At 31.2% G+C, this 21,493-nt stretch overlaps 1 protein-coding gene across 1 annotated transcript; it reads left to right on the top strand.

Annotated features, from left to right (window-relative positions):
• The first annotated feature begins 9,957 nt into the window (after positions 1-9,957).
• On the top strand, positions 9,958-12,953 carry LOC120143201 (mitochondrial acidic protein mam33-like). Its single transcript, XM_039157588.1, has 3 exons — positions 9,958-10,116; positions 11,378-11,709; positions 12,688-12,953. The coding sequence occupies exons 1-3, from the start codon at positions 10,006-10,008 to the stop codon at positions 12,851-12,853; spliced, it is 609 nt and encodes a 202-aa protein (XP_039013519.1). The 5' UTR covers positions 9,958-10,005; the 3' UTR covers positions 12,854-12,953.
• Positions 12,954-21,493: the final 8,540 nt, after the last annotated feature.

The following is a 21,493-nucleotide window of genomic DNA, read 5'->3' as shown; positions in this document are numbered from 1 at the left end:
TGCATAACTTTCTTGTATACAATAATGTTTATCATTCTTCTTCTCGCATAAAAGTGGAGAGCTTACTCTTCTTTTACTTGATCATCTTTGAATGGATATTGCCTCAATATCAATGTAACAACTTGCCAGCTCAGGTTTGCAATCTTCTAGGGATCAACCTGATCATCCTATGGTCTTTGTTTTTTGTCTTAACTTCAGAGAAAATGATTTCTCTCTCGAATTGTTGTTATGATCATGTATATGGCCTTGACGCCATTTATGTCCATGGCTCGACCGCTTAATCGAATTTGTTTCTCAAGACTCATCTTCCAACTAAAGCATGAATAGTCTATTTCTCAAGGTATGCTCTTTTTGTTTTCATTTTTTGACCCTAGCACTCCAAGTGGTGATGCTTATTCACCATGTCTGTTTGATTTGAATCTTGTTATCTTAGTGAGATATGATTTTGGTAATGCCCAAATGTGGGTATTCATGGCTCTCTTCATGGTAAAATCTTAATCTCAAATTGTCTCATTCTAGTATCACTAAACAACAATGTTATTGAATAGTTTTAGTGTTTCTCTTCATGAAGCCATAATCAGATGAAACACTTAAGAAGTGATCAATTCTTATAAGAGAAATGTCTTGAATTTTTTCTATGAGCTGGGATATGTTCCCCTTTTGACTAAGGTGATCATATGCTTCGTGACGGGTTATCGACAACGTCACAAGGAAGTGTTAAAAGTTCTATCTTCCTATTTTTTTGATCTCTCGGACTATTTGTTTTCAAGATTGTGAAATGCGTCATTATTCTGGAATCATTTTTTCCCAATTAAGACAGGATGGGTCACACCAGCTTCAATGACCTTTTTCACTTGAGATTGTCCTGTTTAAAAATATTTTTTTCCTCTTTCAATTTTAGAAATGTGAGGAAAAAAAGGTTTGATGAATAAGTTTCAAAAATGATGTCATTTTCTTCAGGTTCACAATCAAAATAAATTGTAAGACAAGAGTTCATTGAATTCCAGTAAGTTAACTTCTCTTTTAATCCTCCATAAATTATATACATTTGATAAGTTTAAGGATTAATACTGACATAATGCTCAGGCTAACTTGGGAAAGTATAGTGTTTCAGATTAATTGGAGAGATAATGTGTTTTAGGTTGGTTTCTTTGGTTGAAATCATGTATCCTTGATTCTGGTGTTTATTGATTTGATGAAGTAGACATTATGTTTATCTTCCGTATATGTTCACCGGTTCCCAGCCCTCGTGAGCGCCTTTGGCTTGTGTAGTGCTTTATCAAGATGTATAAGATTGTCTTTTGTGCAGTGGTTGACAATATTCATATTCGAGCCACCTTTTCAGGTTATCAACTCAAATTCTCCTTTGGTTTCAAGAAGTCAACTAAAATTTTACGTCTTGAACCCTCCTTTTGTTATTTTTCCCTATCATGCATTAAAGATTTAAAAAAATATATTTTTTTTGTAAATAAAATTAACCTTGAGGAAAATGAAATCTGAAGATAGTCTCTTTAGTTAGAAATCCATGTATGATTAAAAGAGGCTTTTCAGGCATGTAACGTATGTTAAGGCTCATGGTTATGAAAAATGGATAAATAGGCCCAAACAAGTGTTTAAGGGTTATCGAACAAAAGATCAAATCATCATGATGTCTTCAATCTTGTCTTGCTTGATTTGAAACTGCTTATAACAGTTTCATTTTCCTGGATCCCTCTAGACTATCCTTTTTTTGGGTTTATTTTTGTTTGCTATATCTTCTCTTTTTCTCTCTATGTTGTCAACTTGATTTGATCTTCGAGCAATTTATATTTGGTCCACCTTACGGTATCATGTTATTTCACTTTATTTCATATGAGCTTGTTCTTATAACAAAACCTGGATTGATAGTCTTCACTTATGAGAGAAAATGTCCTTTACCTTTGCTCCCCAGTGTGGAGGGTGATCATTGGTTAGGTTGAATCAGAAGAAAAATACTATAGGATCAAGTGGGGAGCACAAGGGATATTTTCTTTGAAAGGATAAATAAAACAAAGTCATTCATCACTCATATATGGAAGTCCTTGTAAAAGAGGTATCCCTATGGGCAAGTGTTCAGGATTAATTTTTATTCACATGAAAACAATGTAAATAATGCATGATAAACTTATTTCAATGATTTCATTTATTTCTTCTTCTCTTTGCTCCTAGTATGCCTCTATTATTCAAATTCTCTTATTCATAACACTCTATCTTGTCTTTCTTGCAGGAATGGTTCTCGTACAAACGGACATCTTGTACTTTATGCCTCCATGTTTTGGTTGGGAAATGGATTTTTGCTATGTGTCTAGGAAGGGAAATATGTGACTTTAAAGTCATAATTTTGAAAAAGGTAATGTTATGGAAAGGTTATTTCTGTCTGGTAAGGCAAGAGTACTGATTTTGGTGCCTCAGGGAGGATAAAGGCATGACTTTATTACTTCAAAATGAAGTAATTTCAAGTTTCGGTCTTTTGGTAGTAAACATGTTATTTCGGGTAAGGAACCAAGTAATGGTTCTTTCGGCTTTGGATGGGGTATTGAAGTCTAATCTTGCACTCGTAAAAAATATATAATTAATGGAGTAGTAAAATAACCTTTAATTCACTTGATTTTCAAAGAATTACGATATTAAAACTTGATTTATTACTCATAACATTGGAAAATGACATAATTTCAAGCAACAAAATATTTATTGAGTATATAAAGAAAGAACAAAAACACGTTCAAACAGGGCAAAGCCAGTGCAATAAGGTTTCATGGTGGATGGAAGAAATTTTTTCCTGATTGGCACCAGAATGTCTCATTACACGTTAAAGGTCAATATCCCTGGGTCAATCAAATTTTGGACCTTGCTCTTTAGTTCCCCACCGATCTCAATGATGTACCTCGAACTTCAGACAGTGCTAATATCACGTCCATAGCTCTCAATTCTTTTCTATGTACGAACGAGATGACTTCAATTTACCTTAAAACTTCTATTACAAGATTCTCTGTGAGTTACTGTCAGGATCCGTGATTAATGCATGTTGTGATGCAATGTATATTATGCAATATATGATGTATATATGCAAATGAAAAGAGGCAAAGATGCACATATGAATGCAAAAATACATAAATGGGAATGCAAAATGCGAGATACAAGTGCAACAATGAAATTTCTCCCAAAAGTAACTGTCCCTTGAACAATTCTTGAAAAACCGAAAATGTCTCACTACATTGGGGAAGTGAAATTTTGGTCCACTTCAAGTTGTCCAACTCTTATGAGTGTTTGGGTATTACATCATCTTTCATTAGATTTAGGAATATTGAAAATATTCAAAGCTTCTACTTTGTCTCTTACTTTCATAAATTTATCGAGTTGTGTCGTGATCTTCAACTATTAGCTTCAACGTCAAATATTCTTGAGTCCAACTTACTACCTCAGCAGGTGGACGTCCGACTTGTCTCCTTAGTAGGCAGACTAGACTATCTCTTGACACTACTCAGTGTACGTAGATAATCTTTGAAGTTCTATCTAACCCAATGAAAGGCATTGCAGTGGGCATTGTTTTTCAAGAACCTTCTAAAAGATCAGTTATTCTAGGGATCAATACCGTTGAAGGATATGTCATGTTCATGCAAAAATACAACAAATCACAAGACAAGACAAAATGAAATCAAGTTAGTAGAAACAAGACAAAAAGAATCAAATTAATTAAAATGATTATTCAAATACACGTAAGCTTAGCAAAAATAATTAAATACAAATCAAAGATGATACTGAAAAATAAAGCATACAAAGGAAATTAAAAGTCCTAACTGCATGTGTTCTAGTTCTCTTAGGTTTTCCACATGGCTCTAGTGGGGTAGGTTTACTAAATTCTCTACATGAAGTTTGGTTCTGGGATAGGGTTCCCAAGCTATCCTTACAACCTGTTAAGGTTAACAAGGAATCCGATTCTAGCCCATTATAGACTTACAAATCGGATTCAACTTAAGGGATCACACCACTAAAAGTGTATCTCTGAACCGATATCCGAACAGGTAACTTAGGATGCTTCCAAAAGGTAATTTGTCAAACCCACACGAGGAAGCCCAATGCTCCCCATGAGGTGTTATGTTTCCCCCTATTTAGGTAAATCAGAATTGAGCTCAGGTTTAGAGCTATGAAATGCAATAGTCCTAAATATTCATAGAAGTGTAAGTATTAACCAGAGAGAAAATCTTTTTCTTTTCTTTTTTCTTCTTTGAAATAACTTAATGAACTGTAAATTAAATAAGATTGAACTCATAATTTCCAGAATCCTAAATATAACGTAACTAACTCGTGGCTCGACTCTCAAGTTGTTTTAAAAAAACAAAACATCCCCAGAGGAGTCGTCAAGTTGTCGAAACTGTTTTTCACCCGGGTAGGGAAAAACTTGCCACGACTTAGGGGTTTTTCTTTGAAAAGATTTTGAAATCTGAGGAGTCGGCACCAATCATTTTAAGGTATGATCAGGATACCATAAAAATCTAGTGATTTTAATAAAACATTTTATTTTTATCAAAATATCAGGTTTAGGGTCTATAAAAACCAGAAAATAGGTTCAGGAGTCAATTACGCATGAGAAGAATTAGCAACCCCACAGTGCCCAAAAATTAGTACCTAGTTGATTACCCTATATTTATAATTTAAAAATCATTACGGATGCAAAGTTGAAAAGGGTATTTTTATTAAAGGCAATAGCATTTGCCCCTATCATGAATGCGGGAGATCAACTATTGTGCCCAATAATCGAACATTGCCTTGATATTTTAGAAATCATGATGCAGTCTTGAAAAGGATGTTGACCTATTTCGAGAATCACCAGTAGTCACCACCAGAGCATACTTGAGGGAGATATACTATCGACTCCGTAATAAGTGAACATTACCTTAGGTTTTAAAACACGATGCAATCAAACAATTTTTTATTGACCCTAATTGAAATAAGGGTAGATTAAGGTTTTCTCTATCTTAAAGTGTCAAATTATGAAAATTAAAGAACCTAGGGCCCAAAGCTGAAAATGTAGACCCTAATATTAACTTAAATTAATTTAAATCAATTATGAGAGTCTAATAATTAAATTGGAACCTTGAGCAAAAGTTATGACCAAATTAAGAATTCTCATAATTTAAGGACAAAAGGTGAAATTGGGCCTAAGATTGAGGCTCTAATATTAATCCTTATTAATTTTCATTAATTATGGACTATCGAATAATTAATTTGGAACCTCAAGCATAAGCGATGACCAAATCAAAAATTATCCTAAATTAAAAGTTTAAGGACCCAAATTTAAAGGAATCTAAATTTAAAGATTTGACCTACAATCTAAGTAATCTAGGTTAGTACTATAATATTCTAAATATAAATCAAAAGATTTAAATTAAAACCTAAAATTCTAAGACTAGATTAAAGAAATTGAAATTAAATACAAAAATTAAAAGCAATTAGTGAATACAAAAATGCTAAATTAAAATAAATAAAAATGAAAAGTTGAAATTAAAACATTAAGTAAAGGACTAAAATGAAATAAATCAAAATATAAAACTTAAATTAAGACAATGCAAAAAATTAAAAGCTGGAATTGAAATGACTAAAACGTAAACAATTAATAATTTTAAGAAGAAATTAAAATAATAGAATTCCAAAGGGAAAAGTTAAAATAACAATAATTAAACAATCGAATATAAAATTAGAAGTTAGGGATTGATTTTTAATTGTTACTCGAACCATGAATAACACGAATCACACCCTAGGGCGGGTCATCGCACAGTTGTAGAATAATTCAAATATATTCGAATATAAACAATAAAGGACCAAAATGCAATAAAATAAAATAAAATAAAAGAATAGTATGCCAAATCAGAAGTAAACAATGATCAAAATGCATAAATTGAAAATACAACACCAAATTCATGAATAAATAAAGAAAATAGAACTGATTATTGACTAAAATGAAATAATATATAAAGAAACATGGATCAATTTAAAATAAATCAAAGTAAACAGATGACTAAAGTAAATCAAATAAGAATAACGAGTCAAAACCAAAGTAAACCAACAAAACAAGACCCCAGTTACCAAAACGTAAGAACATGGCAAAGCTAGAATTCCCTTAAAAGTAAATAAGCCAAAAGTTAACATTATAACATAAAATGGAAAAATAACAAAATAAGGACAATCTAATTTAATAAAATTACGAACTAAGTTGAAAATGGTGACTAAATTGAAAGAAAGAAAATGTGAAATGGCTGCGGAGATGATTTGGCCATCAGAGGCCAAAATGCACAGGTATGGTCCCAAAACGGTGCCATTTTGCTTTGGGTATAAATACTCTTTATCACATTTTTTTCATTTTTCTATCATTTCTTTTCCTCTTTTTTTTAGAGAGAAACTCTTTCTTCTCTCTATACTTCTCCAGAAACCAAGTGGATGTGCCACCGCATCTAACGTCGTTCGCTGCCATATTCCGGTAGTCATCGAAACCCAAAATTTCCAAGGAGGCTTTCCTCGATCTCCTCCGTCCACCGTCAAATCGAGCTGGTTTTTCAATATGTTGCTTATGGGGATACCTTACACCTTCTCACCATTCGGATTGGGTATATTCCTCCTTCTTTCTTTTTTTCATTTTTTGTTCTTATTTGATTAACTTGAATGAATAAGGAAAAATGAAAAATGCTTGTTTGGTTTGAATGGGTTGTTTTTGTTGCTTTTAAGTATTTCCGTATATGCAAAAAATGAAAAAACTTACGTTTTTATTTCTCTGTGTATTGCTTCGAATACATGGGTCCTTTGTTTTACATATTTTTGTGGGTTTATATAGAACTCGGATTAGATCTTAAAAAAAGTTACATTTTTTCTTCTTTTGTTGCTCTACTTGTGACTGTTGTAGCTGAGCTGGGATTTGGTGGCATAGTGATGGCGACATGGAGATGGTAGGGAGATGGTGGCATAGTGGGCAGTTCAACAGTCGGGACATTGAATGTCCCAGATATTCATGGATTGATTTGATTTTTTTAATTATATTATGATTTATTTTTGGGATAAAAATGGTGATTACATTCAACAAGTCTAGAATTTCTAACTTATAGTGGCTATTATGTGGCTCCTTCATATTCTAGTTTATTCGTGAAAGCAGATGAAAAAATAATAGTTATCGTGCTATTATATGTGGATAATTTAATCATCATTGGAGATTTTGAGGAAAAAGTTTTTTGAATTAGGGAGAATTTATCAATTTACTTCTAAATGAAAAAACGTGAACAATTTAAAAATTTCCTGATCTAGAGATTGATCACATTAAGGAAGAAATTTTTCTCCACCATAGAAAGTATCCCATGATGTATTGAAAAAGTATAGAATGCTCAATTGTAAGTCGCTTTTTATCCTGATGGAACTAAATGTCAAATTTGTGCTAATGACTGGAAAGATTTAGAAGATGCTACATTGTACTGGCAATTAGTTAGTAGTCTTATATAATTAATTTAACAAGACCAAATATTTGTTTTACATGTGGCATTGTGAGTTGTTGAATTCAAAATTCAAAGAAATCTCTTTTGTAAATAGTTCGACGAATTTTGAGATACATGAAGAGTATGGTTAATCATGGTATTCAATACAAAAAAAAAAGACAAAGATTGCAAGATAGTTGGCTATCATGATGTTGAATATGTCAGTGACGGTGTCAACGATACTTGACGCTCAACAATACGATATGTGTTTATTCTTAGATATGAAGCAATTTTCTGGTATAGCAAACAACAACCTACAATGTATTTGTCAACTACCGAAGTAGAGTATCATGCAGCAACAATGGTACCTCAAAAGAGAACTTGACTTTGTAATTGTTGAAGGAATTGCATTAACAAGCGGATTTTCCATTCACTCTATATTGTGACAGCTTCTCAGCCATACGCTTAGTTGAGAATTCGATTTTTCATGCAAGAACATAACATGTGGAGATGCACTACCACTTTGTTAGCGAAAAAATTTTGAAAAAAGAAATTAAACTTGAACATATGAAGATAAAAAACCAAGTGACATACCTATTCACAAAAAACTTGGGTGGTTACAAGCTCAAAAGCTTCTTCCATTAGCTCGACATGAAAATTGATGTTGAGGGGGAGTGTTAAAATATCAAAACCAAATATTAAATTAAGTTAATGCTATATTTTAATTAATGTTAGTAAATTTAATTTGTAAGCTTTAATTTGTTTTGAAGGTTATGTATTTAAAGTGCATATATAAGAAAGCTTTGTGTTAGGTTTCTAAAACACACCGAATAAAATTAAGTGCTCCTTTTCATTTGATTATTTATTTATTTTCTTATTGTTTTGAGTCTTTGTTAGCCTGTGGAGCGTTTAATATATTCAATATAATGTTTTAATTTAATTTTTCTTCACATCCTTTCAATTTTCATGTTGAAATTGTATTACTTTTGTCGTACTTTATCTTTTTATTTAATGAAAGTTAGTTTCTTATTTTAAAAATAACTTATAATATATATTATATCTCAAAAAGTAATATATTTTCTATTTAAAAATGTATTTTTACCCTAATTTTTTTTGTTTAAAGTGATTTTCAAGTTTTTCTTTTTAAAGTGTCACGCTAAGTTATTGTATCTCTTTTTCTTTTTTCTTTTTTGTTTAATTTTATTTTGACTTATATGTAAATAAACATCCTATCCATTTTGATTTTTTTTACGTATATTCTTGAATTTTTTTGTCTATTTGTATGACACGATTGTGCTTCAAACCTTTTATGACAATGTTTTGTTTATTGTTTTGATAGTTTGGTGTTTTTGTGTTTGTCAATTGTTTCTGTCTATCTCCACACATATATTAATATTGATTATATTTGTTTTTTTAATAGTATGAAATTATTATAAAGTAATATCAGTTCGAAACTTTTTTTAACCTACTAATAATGCACACACGGTAAATGTCTTCTTTTTTGTCACCAATGTAACTTAATGAATTCTAATATTACATCTAGTTTTTCAATATCGTGTCTAGTTTGAATAGATATAAGAAAATTATTAATAATTTTTAAAAAATTTTGGAGGATGAATGAAATGTTTTTGATTTTTTTTATACTCTTTGAATTGTACAATGATATTGTATTACATTTATTGTAAGTTATATGAAAATCCATTTTATTATTAAAAAATATAACTTCCATAATTTTCTCATAAATATCATATCATATCGGCTGCCAAGTATCTAATTGAAAAAGAAAGCAAGGTTCGAACATAAATAAATAAATAACGTAAAGGGTAAATTACTTATTTAGTATCTAAATAAACTTTTATTTTTTTAAAAAATCATACCTAACATTTAATTTTTATTTCATTTTAGTACATCGTAATTAAAAACAACACAACATTTTTATAGGTAAATTATATCATTCATCACTCAACTATCTTTTCACTCCTATTTTGGTACTAAAATTTAAAAAAAAAAAATCAATATAACTACTCAACTTTTAAATTGCTCCTATTTTAGTCATTCTAATTTATTTTATTAACAATTTTTGTGACATAACATTTTTATTATTATTTTATTAATATATAACTAAAAATAAAAAATTGAAAATGAAAGTTAGAGTGATTAAATTAAGAGTAATTTTAAAGTTAAGTAACTAAATTAAAAAAATTAAACTTTAGTAAAAAAATACAAGTGAGAAGATAATTGAGTGATGAATGATGTAATTTACCCATAAAAATGTGCTACGTGCAAATCACTCTTTATATTTTTAACGGCGATATAATAAAACGAAATAAAAACTAAACGTTAAGAATGATTATGAAATAATAAAAAATTATATACTAAAATGAAAAAAAAATAATTTAGAAACTAAATGGAAAGTTGACCTAAAATAAAAGAAGAGGCGAATTGGACTTCAATAATCTTCCGCAATTAACCCTCAGCCATCAGCCAAACACAAATTAGGAAGGCCAAGACCCGAGAAACAGAGTTAAGAGAAATGCCGAGAGCCAATCAAATCTTACGCAATGGCCGCAAAGCTGTGGGGGATCTCAACTTGCTTATGGTCTTACGATCTGAGATATCCCACGAACTCTCCAATTCTTTTCAGGTTCTTCTTTTTCCCTTTCGATTTGGAATTTCTTTGTCTCACTAAGTCATTCAGAAGCATTGCCTACGCGTACCCATGAATTTGATTACTCTGATGAGGTGTTTACTGGAGACCCAATAAACGCTTTGTTCATTGATTTTAAGATTATTTTGTTCTTTTCTTTTCTCATTTATGTATCTTGTTTGACGAACCTTTGAGAATGATGTGCCTAATCATGAATCTGATTACTAGGGCTGTAAACGTTCGCCGAATTGTTCTGTGGAAAGTTCATTTATGTATAAAGGAACGAATGTTAATAAGATTTTTTGTTTGTTTAATTAAATGATTGAACATGAACAATTTGATCTTTTATTCATTTAGGTTTGTTTATGTTTGTTTGTTTAAATTTATTATTTCCATGTGGTTTATTTACGATACATGCATGCTTTTTAGTACTCAAACAAATTAACTCTGAAGTTGAAGCTTATATTATTGAATTTTATGTAGTTAGTAGTTGTTGTTGTTGTGGTTATGTTTGTTTATATTTGTTTCTGTTCATTTGCATTCATTTTTCATTTTAACGAACGAAAATCAAAAAGTTACATTCATTAATAAACAAACTTGAACAATAAATTTTATTCGTTTAGTTGTTCGTGTTCGTTCGTTTATTCGGTTAAAGTTAAATAAACGAACATGAATATACCTTGTTCGTATTCGTTTGCGGGCCTACTGAATACCATCAGGTGTTTTCTAGACACCCAACAAAAGTTTTGATCCTTTGTTCCTTGATTTTTAGGTCATAGAGCTTATGATCGAAGTTGGTTTTGATAAAAAAACGATTACGAAGAATTAAATGACAATAATAATTTGAAACACAGATTTCATGTTGTTTTTACGTAGAATAATTGTTATTTTGATTTGCTTTCTTCCAATTCATTTGCGTCTTCAACAATTTTTTATCTGAAAGCTCAAGTGCAGCCTCCTTTATGTTCCGGAGCATTCAGTTTCAGTTTTAATACTTAGAGAAACAATCTCCTCTTTACGTCTAATACCACATATGCAATGGGTCCCCAATGGGATTTTGCAGTGTCTCTTATTCAATACATTATATGGATGTGAAAAAACAAATGTGTTTATATTGTTCAAAATCCTCACATTGGCTGTGGACATAATTCTTGATAAGTTAGAGTTCATCTTGAAGTTTGAACATCTTAGAAACTTACTTCCTGCAACGCTAGCATTATTAAAATGGGGGAAATGGATTTATTCTATACTGATTCAGGATGAACAAAGCGGATCTCTAGGAGATTTTGTAATGGATTGGAATTCATCACAGTCACAGGATGTTGTTTTGCGGCGAAAAGGGGAGTCTGGTGAAGAGGTTGCTGTTTCAGCTTTGTTGAGCCAGGGGTCACATTATATGGAGGGTATATTTCCTAGGGAAGCTCTAATGAAGGTTTGTGTAAAAAAGCCTGGATTGAGCTCTATTTTGCAGTTTCATTGTGGAGTTTTCAAGAAAGGAGCTCATAGGTCTGACTTCAACATCCATGGTGCTTATCATCTTCAATCAATGACCATTCCTAGTTATTCTGTCTACAGAGGCCCCTCATTCAGGTGAAAACTTCTCTCAGAATTCTACTTATCATGAAATAGATGTATGTTGTAAAGAATGGTACTTATGGTTCTACAATGTTTGTTCTTCTATATCCCTTCATCCGATAAATAGTCAAAATTTTCAATTTATTTGATTTCATGGGTTAATTGCTATAAACGGGAGTGGACAAGAGAATATGGTGTTTAGTTTCTCGGGTTAATTAAATTAAGGGTAAAGTATACAGATGGTGCTCGAATATAGGGCGTTGTTTGGTTGAGTCTCTCGATTATTAAAAGTTATAAAATGATTCCTCAACTATAGGGTGTTGTTTTGTTAAGTCTCTTGACTATTAAAAGTTATAAAATGAACATCTGACTATTCATAAGTTCCAATTTGTCCTTTTTCATTAAAAGATTGGTCGTCGTTTGAGTTGGATATTAACATGTTAACTTAGATGTGATAAAATTTGATCTTAGAATCGTTTGACTTGTATTTTGGGGATCGACTCTCTGTTTATATTATGTTGTAGAATCAGTGCTTGAAATATTGTCATCCAGTCAATGCTTGAATTATTGTTATCCAGTCAGTGCTTGAAAGCAACAACGGTTTCAATGGATATCATTAAAAGATGATTTTATCATATCTCAATCAACATGTTAACGTTGAGATGAAATGACCGTCAACTTTTAATGGAGAATGACGAATTTAGAACATATGAATAGTCGAGTAATCATTTTATAACTTTTAATAATTAAGAGATTCAACAAAATAACACCTATAGTTAAGGGATCATTTTATAACTTTTAATTTTCAATGATCATTTTATAATTTTTAATTGTTGGAAGATTCAACAAAACATTACTTTATAATCGGGGATAATTTGTGAACCTTACCCTTAAATTAACAATGGAAGGCGAATTCTTAGCATCCGTTGAACGTCTACGGGCGTGTTATGGAAGAAATGATCATTTTGTTATTGTTTCAACTTGTGTTTGCAGCACTTTGGACCCTCAAGTACAAGATGAACTTAAGAAGTGTCTTGTCAGCAGAGGGATCGGAGAAGACCTAACCAATTTCTTAGTCCTCACGCTACATAAGAAAGAAGAAGCTCGATATTTAGATTGGTTGCGGAAACTCAAATCATTTGTCGAGAAAGACGAGTGAGATAGATTATATTCGACAACAGCAGGTTGAAGTTATACATGCTTCCGCATTTTTTTTTTTTTTTTGCATCACTTTGGTAGTCGTATGATGTAGTGGATCAAGTAATCAAAGTCATCCTCGAATGATTTTTCCATCGGCCTGTTATTCCAATGCTATTAACAGTATTTTCACTCCTTAAAGTTAGGCAACTATCACTTGTTTTGTCCATTTTTTTGCACACGTATATATATTATATTAAATACAATTATGACATGCAAGTACACGAGTATACAAGCTGTTAGGCCTAGTTTTGGTAATGTTCAAATTATGTGTTAACAGATAACCTCAGTGTGTCGGAAAAAGATAGAATCAGGATTGCAACGGGTTTGGATTGAACTATATATTGCCCCTATAAATTTAATCCAACTAATTTATAAATAGGGTAAATTATATATTTAATACTTCAACAATCACTTTTGTTTTGTTTTGGTTATTTAACTATTTTTTATTATTATATCTAATGTTACAATTTGATTTTATTTTCAAGTATCAATGGAAGCTGGACAATGTGTAAAGCTCCCAACCTTTTGAGATTTCATATATATATTTGACATTGGAGTATGAACAAGTTCATGAATGAGTAAATGGATTGAAGACGCATTGGAAACAATTAGGTGCAACTCTGATGTGTGATAGTTGGACCAATAATTTAAATCAAATGCACATCATCAACTTCCTTGTTTATTGTAGTAAAGGAACCATATTTTAAAAATTTGTGGATGTCTCGAGTGTTCGTAGTAGAGATGTTGAATTCTACTACAATTTATTAGATAAAGTTGTTGAAGAAATTGGAAAGAATACATTATCCAAATAGTGACTAGCAATGAGACAGTAATGAAAGTCGCTAGGAAAAGATTATTGTTGAAATGAAACCATATTTATTGGACCTCATGTGTAGTTCGCTGTTTAAATTTATGCCTTGAGGATATTGGGAAAAAGTCTAGTGTAGGAAAAGCGTTGGAGGAAGCGAAGAAAGAGACTTGCTTCATATACAATCACATTTGGACCGTTAATTTGATGAAGAAGTATACTTACGATAAGCAACTTATTCACTCTGCTTTTACTCGATTCGCTACTCATTTCATACAACTTGAGGACATAACAAGGCAAAAACAAGGTATAAGAGAAATGTTTAACTCAAGGGTTAGTATTTTCTAATATTTAATGATTTTATTAGTTTTAATTTTCAAATAAATTATGTTATTGATCTTTTTCTTATAAAAATGTAGGAATTCAGAGAATCAAAATGGGGACAATAAAAACTAGGGCCTGGTTATGAAGCCAAATAAAATGTTTTGGAAAATATTTTTGGAAAAAAGCCATTGACATCATAAAAGTTTACAAACCCCTAGTTAAAGTGTTGAGACCTGTGGGTGGCAATGAAAAATCAACAATGAACTTTATTTATGAGGCTGTTGATAAAGCTAAATGAGTAAATAAAATTGTCGATATTTCACCGAGTATGAAAGAATTATTGACAATAGATGAAATTTTATGCATTCCAACTTGCATTCAGTTGGTAAGATAAAATATTTAATATAATTAAGAGTTATTTTTAATTTTATTATTTTAAATTTTAAAAATTAGATTATTATCATATGGGCATATTCTTACAAATTATGATTAGGTTATTTCCTCAATCCTCAATTTGAATTTGGGTGGAGCATTCTGAGAACATATTGACAGAAACATTAGAAGATACAAAATAAGTGGTTGAAATATTAGAATCTTCTATTGATAATCAAATCAGAATGGTTAATCAAGTTAGATTCAAGTACTATTATTTGTAACTTAGTTAAATAATTTTAAATTGAATTATTTTTCTCATTTTTACTCAAACTTCTATTTATGCCGTTGTTACTATTTCTAAGTAAACACGAGACGTTCAGTACTCCACAAGCACAAAGAACTTGGAATCAAATGAATCTGAGTAAATAGTTAATTAAATTATTTACCTTATATTATTTAATTATATTATACATTTTGCTGTTAGTTTGAAATTCAAATAATTTTATGTATCTGAGTGGTGGATGATATATGTCACATGCATTTCTAAATTACAACAATTAACAATTAAAGTGCTTAGTCAAATAACTTATGCATCAAATTGTGAACGAAACTGGAGAACGGTCAACTATATTCACACCAAATAAAAAAAACAGGTTGAAGTGCAAAAAATTTGAGAAATTAGTATTTATATATTATAATATGAGGCTTAAAATGAGGATTCAAAAAAGAATAAGCATTGATGATATAAACACTAGTTACAATCCTATCAGTCTTGATCATATCTTTGAAGATGTTGATCCACTATCAGATGATGGTGTGTTGCATGTGGATACTTCAGATGATGAAATGAATGTTGATGATCAATCTCAACAAAAAAAAAATTATCCCATTCAAGTTCTAATACAACGCCAAGTCAAAGTGGTGATGGATTCAATGTTAGTGGTTTAAGTGCAATTGCTGATGATGATAGACGATGGAGGTGAAATTAGATCTTCTAATTGGTATGGAGAAGAATATGAGGTTCATATTGGTAGTAGACATTTCTGTTGTAGGTCAGAATTTGGAGAAAATATGTTTGTCGAAATGATCCTTAAGTTTTTGATTGAGGGTCTTTGATGGGATCGCTCCAACTTAATTTTAAAAACTAGGGTTTTGAAAAAAAAAATTAGAGTCGACATCGACATTTGGGTTAGGTGAGTCAAATACCTAAAAATTATCTTTTAAAATACTTTTTTTAAATTAAGTTAAAAAAAATAAAGATAATCCCTGTTTAACTAGAAAATCATTTAAAAAAAAGGCTCGGGAGTCGGTTTCGCACGGAGAAGGATGAGCACTCCCACAGCGCCCAAGATTGGTACCTAGGGATTACACGTCATCTTTATATTTGAAAATTATAACTTTGAATGGTATTTAAATTATGATCTTTTTAAAAAAAATTAAAAAGGTTATTCTTTTATACGAGCAATCCTTGAAAATACCCTCTTTTCCAGTTAAGATGCATTTCCACCGATTCCCCACATAAAATAACATTACTTTAGTTTTCATGTTAAATTAAATATACTTAATATGTAAAAAAATATTCAAGTAAACATGATGTCAATTCGTATGAAGAATCATCGGGAACACTCTCCTTTCAAGTTAAGGCGCATTACCCAGATTCTTCTTACGAAATAACATTGTCTCAATTTTTTTAGATAAAATACATATAGTACATACTTATTCAAGTAAATAAATACCATTTTATACGAACAATTCTAGGAGATACACTCCTTATTAGTTAAGTCACATCTCCATAAATAATTCGCATAAAGTAATATTTATTTATTATTATCATTTTTATTACTATCATTATCTTATTATTTTTTTAGAAAATATATTAAGCGATTTACCAATAAGCACTTATCACAGAAATTCAAAACTCAACTTGAATGAATAAATAAATGGATAAATAAGTAAGCCACTAAAACAACAGAGCATATACTACCTATAAATTATATATGTATATAGATACATGAATATATAAACACTATGATATAAGGTGATATATAAACACATACATATTAGATATAATGTATTTTAACAAAACAGCAACACATATATAAATATACATGATGTCATGCATATACATATGTAACATAACCAAGGTTAATGGGCCAAATTTAGAACATGCAAACATGGGAGATCGAAATGCACAATAACAGAGAATAAACAAAGCATGAAAGTGAGTGATCAAAACAACAACAAAATGACAATTTTAGGAACCAAATAACGAAACCAGCAAGCATCATGGTAACAAATGTGAATACTATGAAATTTTACGAACTAAGATCGAAATAAACCCCTAAGCAACATACTGGGTTAAAATGAATATTATTAAAATAATGTATTAAATGTAAAAATACGATAAAAGAGGCAAATAAACATAAAATGGATGAAAATAAAAGAGCCAAAAAAATAAAGGCACGAAACTGAAATAACTAAAACTTCATTCAGTTGCTAAAATTAAAATGTTACAAAAGATGGAACCCTTGTCAAGTAAATAACCCACATTTCCTAAGCATGGTTTTATCACCCTAAACATTTAAATGGCAGTGTTTTAAGAATATGAATAAGCCGTATTATGGCTTCAAGTAACCCTAATACACCCATTTGGCTGCCATTCTCTTGTTCCAGAAAACAAAGTTCTCTGTTTTTTTCCTAGTTTTTGGAAGAAAACAAAACCAACTAGCTCCCTTTTCGATCTAAAATCACCACAATTCAAGATGAAACGAGAGAAGAGTTACCTTCAACGATCGGGAGGCTTCTAGGCTCCTGCAAGCGACGGTAGTAATTCTTGAACGAAAATAATAAGTTTTTTTTAGCGTTTTTCTTTCTCCTTTTCTTTGAGTATTTTTGTTTCAAATAAAAAGCTCTCCCTCTTTTATTTTTGCTGTTCTATCCTATTTTATCTTGTTGTGTGGTTCCATTTTGATTTGGTGATGGTTTGGTGAAGCTATGAGAGAGGGGTGATGATTGTTCCAACCCAAGCATTAATCATCCAGGATTTTCGGGATTTAATCTCTTTTTTTAATGGGTTTTTGATTTGGTTGATAATTTGGTTTTCTTTTATATTTGTTCTTGTTGAGATGATGATAGTGAAGCAGTTGGAGATGTTTGTCAGCAATAGTGACGACTTCAGAATTGGCGACAGCGGCAGGAGTGGCTCTAACGATGATGGAGGGAGTGACCCTAAAATTATGGTTAGCCAAAATTTGTTTAATGTTAGGACTGTTAGATCCTTCTTGTAATGGCTTAGATTTGAGTCGGTTGGGCTTGTATCTTGTAATATGAAAAGAAATAAATAAATAAGAAGAGTGTTAGTGTAATTGATATTAATCTAATTAATGAACTACGTTTATTTATTAGTATATTAATATTAGATTCAATCTCAAAACAAAATGAAGTCAAAAGACCCAAAAATTCAAATAGATGTTTTTATTGGTGCTGAGACGAAAATAAGCATCTGCAATATCTACAGCATCTAGGAGAGAAAGAAGTGAATCCAAAATTTGATCAAAAGGGAAATGCACAAAAAAGTATATTTCTCAAGGTTTTTCTTCCGATAGGAGATGACTTCTAGTAACCTTCGGTATAGTGATTCATCTACTAGCACTCATGGTTTTTATCCACCGAGATAATATTTATATTTTCAACATTCACATAGTTATTATCATCATTTCCTAATTATGATGTGTCATATCAACCTCAAATGTATCCTACGCAACCAATGTATCATCCACCTCCACTTCATATGTATCATCCTCCTCAAATATATCTTCCATTTCAATTATTTGAAAATCAAGGCGAAAAATGTTACATTTTTTGGATATATTTTTGGACAAAGACCACAAAGATCAAGTGAATATCACTCTCAAGGTGAAGGATTTGATCTTCCTCGTCATTCCACTAATTGGTGAAACTGCCACAACCTCATTTCTAAGGTATGTTTTACCTACCAAATAATTTATTTTCTATGTCATTTAGTTAATTAATATATTTTTTGAAATTTAATTTACTTTATTCCATTGGTTTTAGATTAAAAAAGAAATATCTATAATAAAGATCGTTAAACATTTTAACATAATTAGGTTGCATGAGGTATGTGTTGTTTTTCTTGCTTACAGTGTTGATATATATATATATATTATTCTTGACTTTTTAGTGGAGTATAACTCTTTGATAAAATAGTAAAGAATTTTTTATCTCAGAGTTACAACAAAATTTATTTTTATTCATTTTGATTTCTTTGGGTTTTTTCTATGCAGGTAGTCTTATTTCTTTTGAATAATAATGTATTCACAATGTCACAATTAGTTAAACTATAATACATATATATGTCATTTTTGCTTAGAAAATTTCTAAAAGTCATTAAAAATGACTCATTAACATTATAATTATTATGTTTTAGGATAAGTTGTGTGAAATTTAAAAACATTTACGACTGTGATATCCACATTGACCGCCGATAGCATCCTTTATGTCCACAACCGCGATAAACGCGACGTGACAAAAAACACGGTTGTTAGCGCTATTTAAATCCCTGATCCTATAGTAATACGTCAGCATTATCATTATTTTTTTAACGGTGTGTGATCAGAATGAAACTAAAACTAGATGTTAAGTATAATTTTAAGATAAAATAATTGAGTGATCAAAATATAACACAAATGATAATTGGAATGTTAAAATGTGTAGTTTACCCTTATAAATACTCTTATCCATCATGTCCCGTCTTGAATTTTATTAACACATTAGCATCAGATTTTAGTTCAAACCTCGAAACGATTTAAACAATGCATATATTAACGAATTTAAACAATGCATTTATTAACGAATTTAAACAATGCATATATTAACGAATTTAAACAATGAATCAAAAAATATCAAAGCTAAACATGATAACACTTATTCGTATACATAAACTAAGTTTGATATACTTAGCAAACCATTTAAATTCAATTTTATTATTTTAGTATGGTAGCTTATTCGTATACATAAACTAAGTTTGATACTTAGCAAACCATTTAAATTCAATTTTATTATTTTAGTATGATAGCTTATTAGTTGTCTAAAGATACTCAAAATTTATCTCCTCCTTAAGTATTGATAATTGGGTAAAGTACACAAATGGTCTTCTGATTATAGGATATTGTTTTATTAAGTCCTATAACTATTAAAAGTACTTAGAAATATGTCAATATCAAACTCCACCTCTATGTCTGTAGGTAATCCAGGTAACTCATCTGGGAACACCTTTGGATATTCTCGAACTGTTGGAATGTCTTCCAACTTAACTTCAGTTGCTCTTGTATCCACCATATTTGCTAAAATTGCTTGACACCCTTGTGATAGCAATTTCTTAGCAGTAAAAGCTGAAATCACATTGGATAAGGGATTTACCCTTTCTCCCACAATTATTATCTCTGAACCTTTTGCATCCTTTAAAAACAGTCTCTTCAACCGACAATCTACCCAACCATAATAGGAAGATAACCAATCCATGACCAAGATTATTCCAAACTCCTCGAAAGGTAATTCCAACATATTTGCAGGAAATTCCACTCATTGTATCTTTATCGGAAAATCTTTACATATCCGACTAATTTTTGCACTATGGCCCAACGGATTACTTGCTACAATATAACTAGAAATAGGTTCTAAAGAGATTCCTCTTTCTCTAACCAGCTTTGCACTAATATAATAATAAGTAGAATCGAGATCAATCAACACAAAAATAGGTTCATCAAAAAGATAAAAGGTACATGTTATAATCTCAGGAACATCTCGGTCATCATTAGTCTTGATATGATAAACTCGAGCAGTAGTCATGCCTTCGCGATTAGATGCAACCTCAGACGTTCCTGGTCTGCCACCCTTTTTACCTCCACCTCGATGCGGCGCTGCTACTGACTGATCTGTATGAAGTTCTGGACATTTATTTCTATAATGTCCAACTTGCTTGCAATGGTAGCATTTTCCTTCCATGAGTCGGCACTGACCAAAATGATTCTTTCCACAATACTCATATTCTGGTTTCAGACGAGATCCCGAATCTTTAGTATATGTTAAAGATGTATGTGTCTGCCTGGACTTTCCTCCAGAAAATCTCTTTTTATGGGAAGATGCTGAGGATACATAACTTTCCTGTTGCTGGCCCTTGCTGCGTTTGAAAAATGGTGCAAAGTAGGAACTTCCAAACCTTTTACTTGAGCCTTTTTCACCTCTATATCTTCAAGGTCAAATTTCTCCATAGCTTTAGCCTTGTTTATTGCTTCTTGAAAAGTAGTAAAATGATGAGAAACCAGGATCCTTTTGTACTAAGGATCCAACCCATAAATAAATCTGTCAATTGTGATTTCTCAGTCAGGAGGAATTCTGATGCAAATCGACTCAGCCTATGGAACTCGCATTCATATTCATAGACTGACCTGCCAGCTTGTTTTAAGTTTAGGAACTGTTGCATCATTTCATTAACAAATACGTCTCCAATATATTTATCCTTGAATTCACTTAGAAAGAAGTCCCACGTGATCTTCTCCAGGCAGACTCGTGCGGCGGAAATATTCCACCACATACTAGCTTGCTCCATCAGTAGAGACACAACTCCTTCTAGCTTTCCCTGATCATCACAAGGAATCTTGTTCAACATGTTCTTAACATCATTTAACCAATAATCAGCAGTCATTGGATTAGCATCTACATCGCCTCGTAACTCAGGTGCTCTCATCTTCCTTAATTCTTTAGGAATCGATATCGGTGCCTGACAATTGATAATGTTGTCGAAAGCTTGTAAAACCAACCCACGGTCTTGAACAGACATGTCCTTCTGATTCACATTAGGCGACACTACATTAGGCTGAGCAAGAGGTGGATTTTGGTTCACCTCATTACTCCCACCCTGTGCAGGAGTAACGCGCTCAATGACCCTACTTGATTCTTGATGATCCAACATTTGAACAAAGTCAAAATCATCTAACATTAGTAAGGAGTATATTTACTAAATAATAAGCATCAAAACATATATACAACCATCAGTAAAATTTTGACATCCTA

Source organism: Hibiscus syriacus, unplaced genomic scaffold (assembly GCF_006381635.1).
Source record: "Hibiscus syriacus cultivar Baekdansim isolate YM2019G1 unplaced genomic scaffold, ASM638163v2 tig00110839_pilon, whole genome shotgun sequence".
Lineage (NCBI taxonomy): Eukaryota > Viridiplantae > Streptophyta > Magnoliopsida > Malvales > Malvaceae > Hibiscus > Hibiscus syriacus.
Note: the sequence above shows the minus strand (reverse complement) of the source record. Positions and strands in the feature narration are given on the sequence as shown.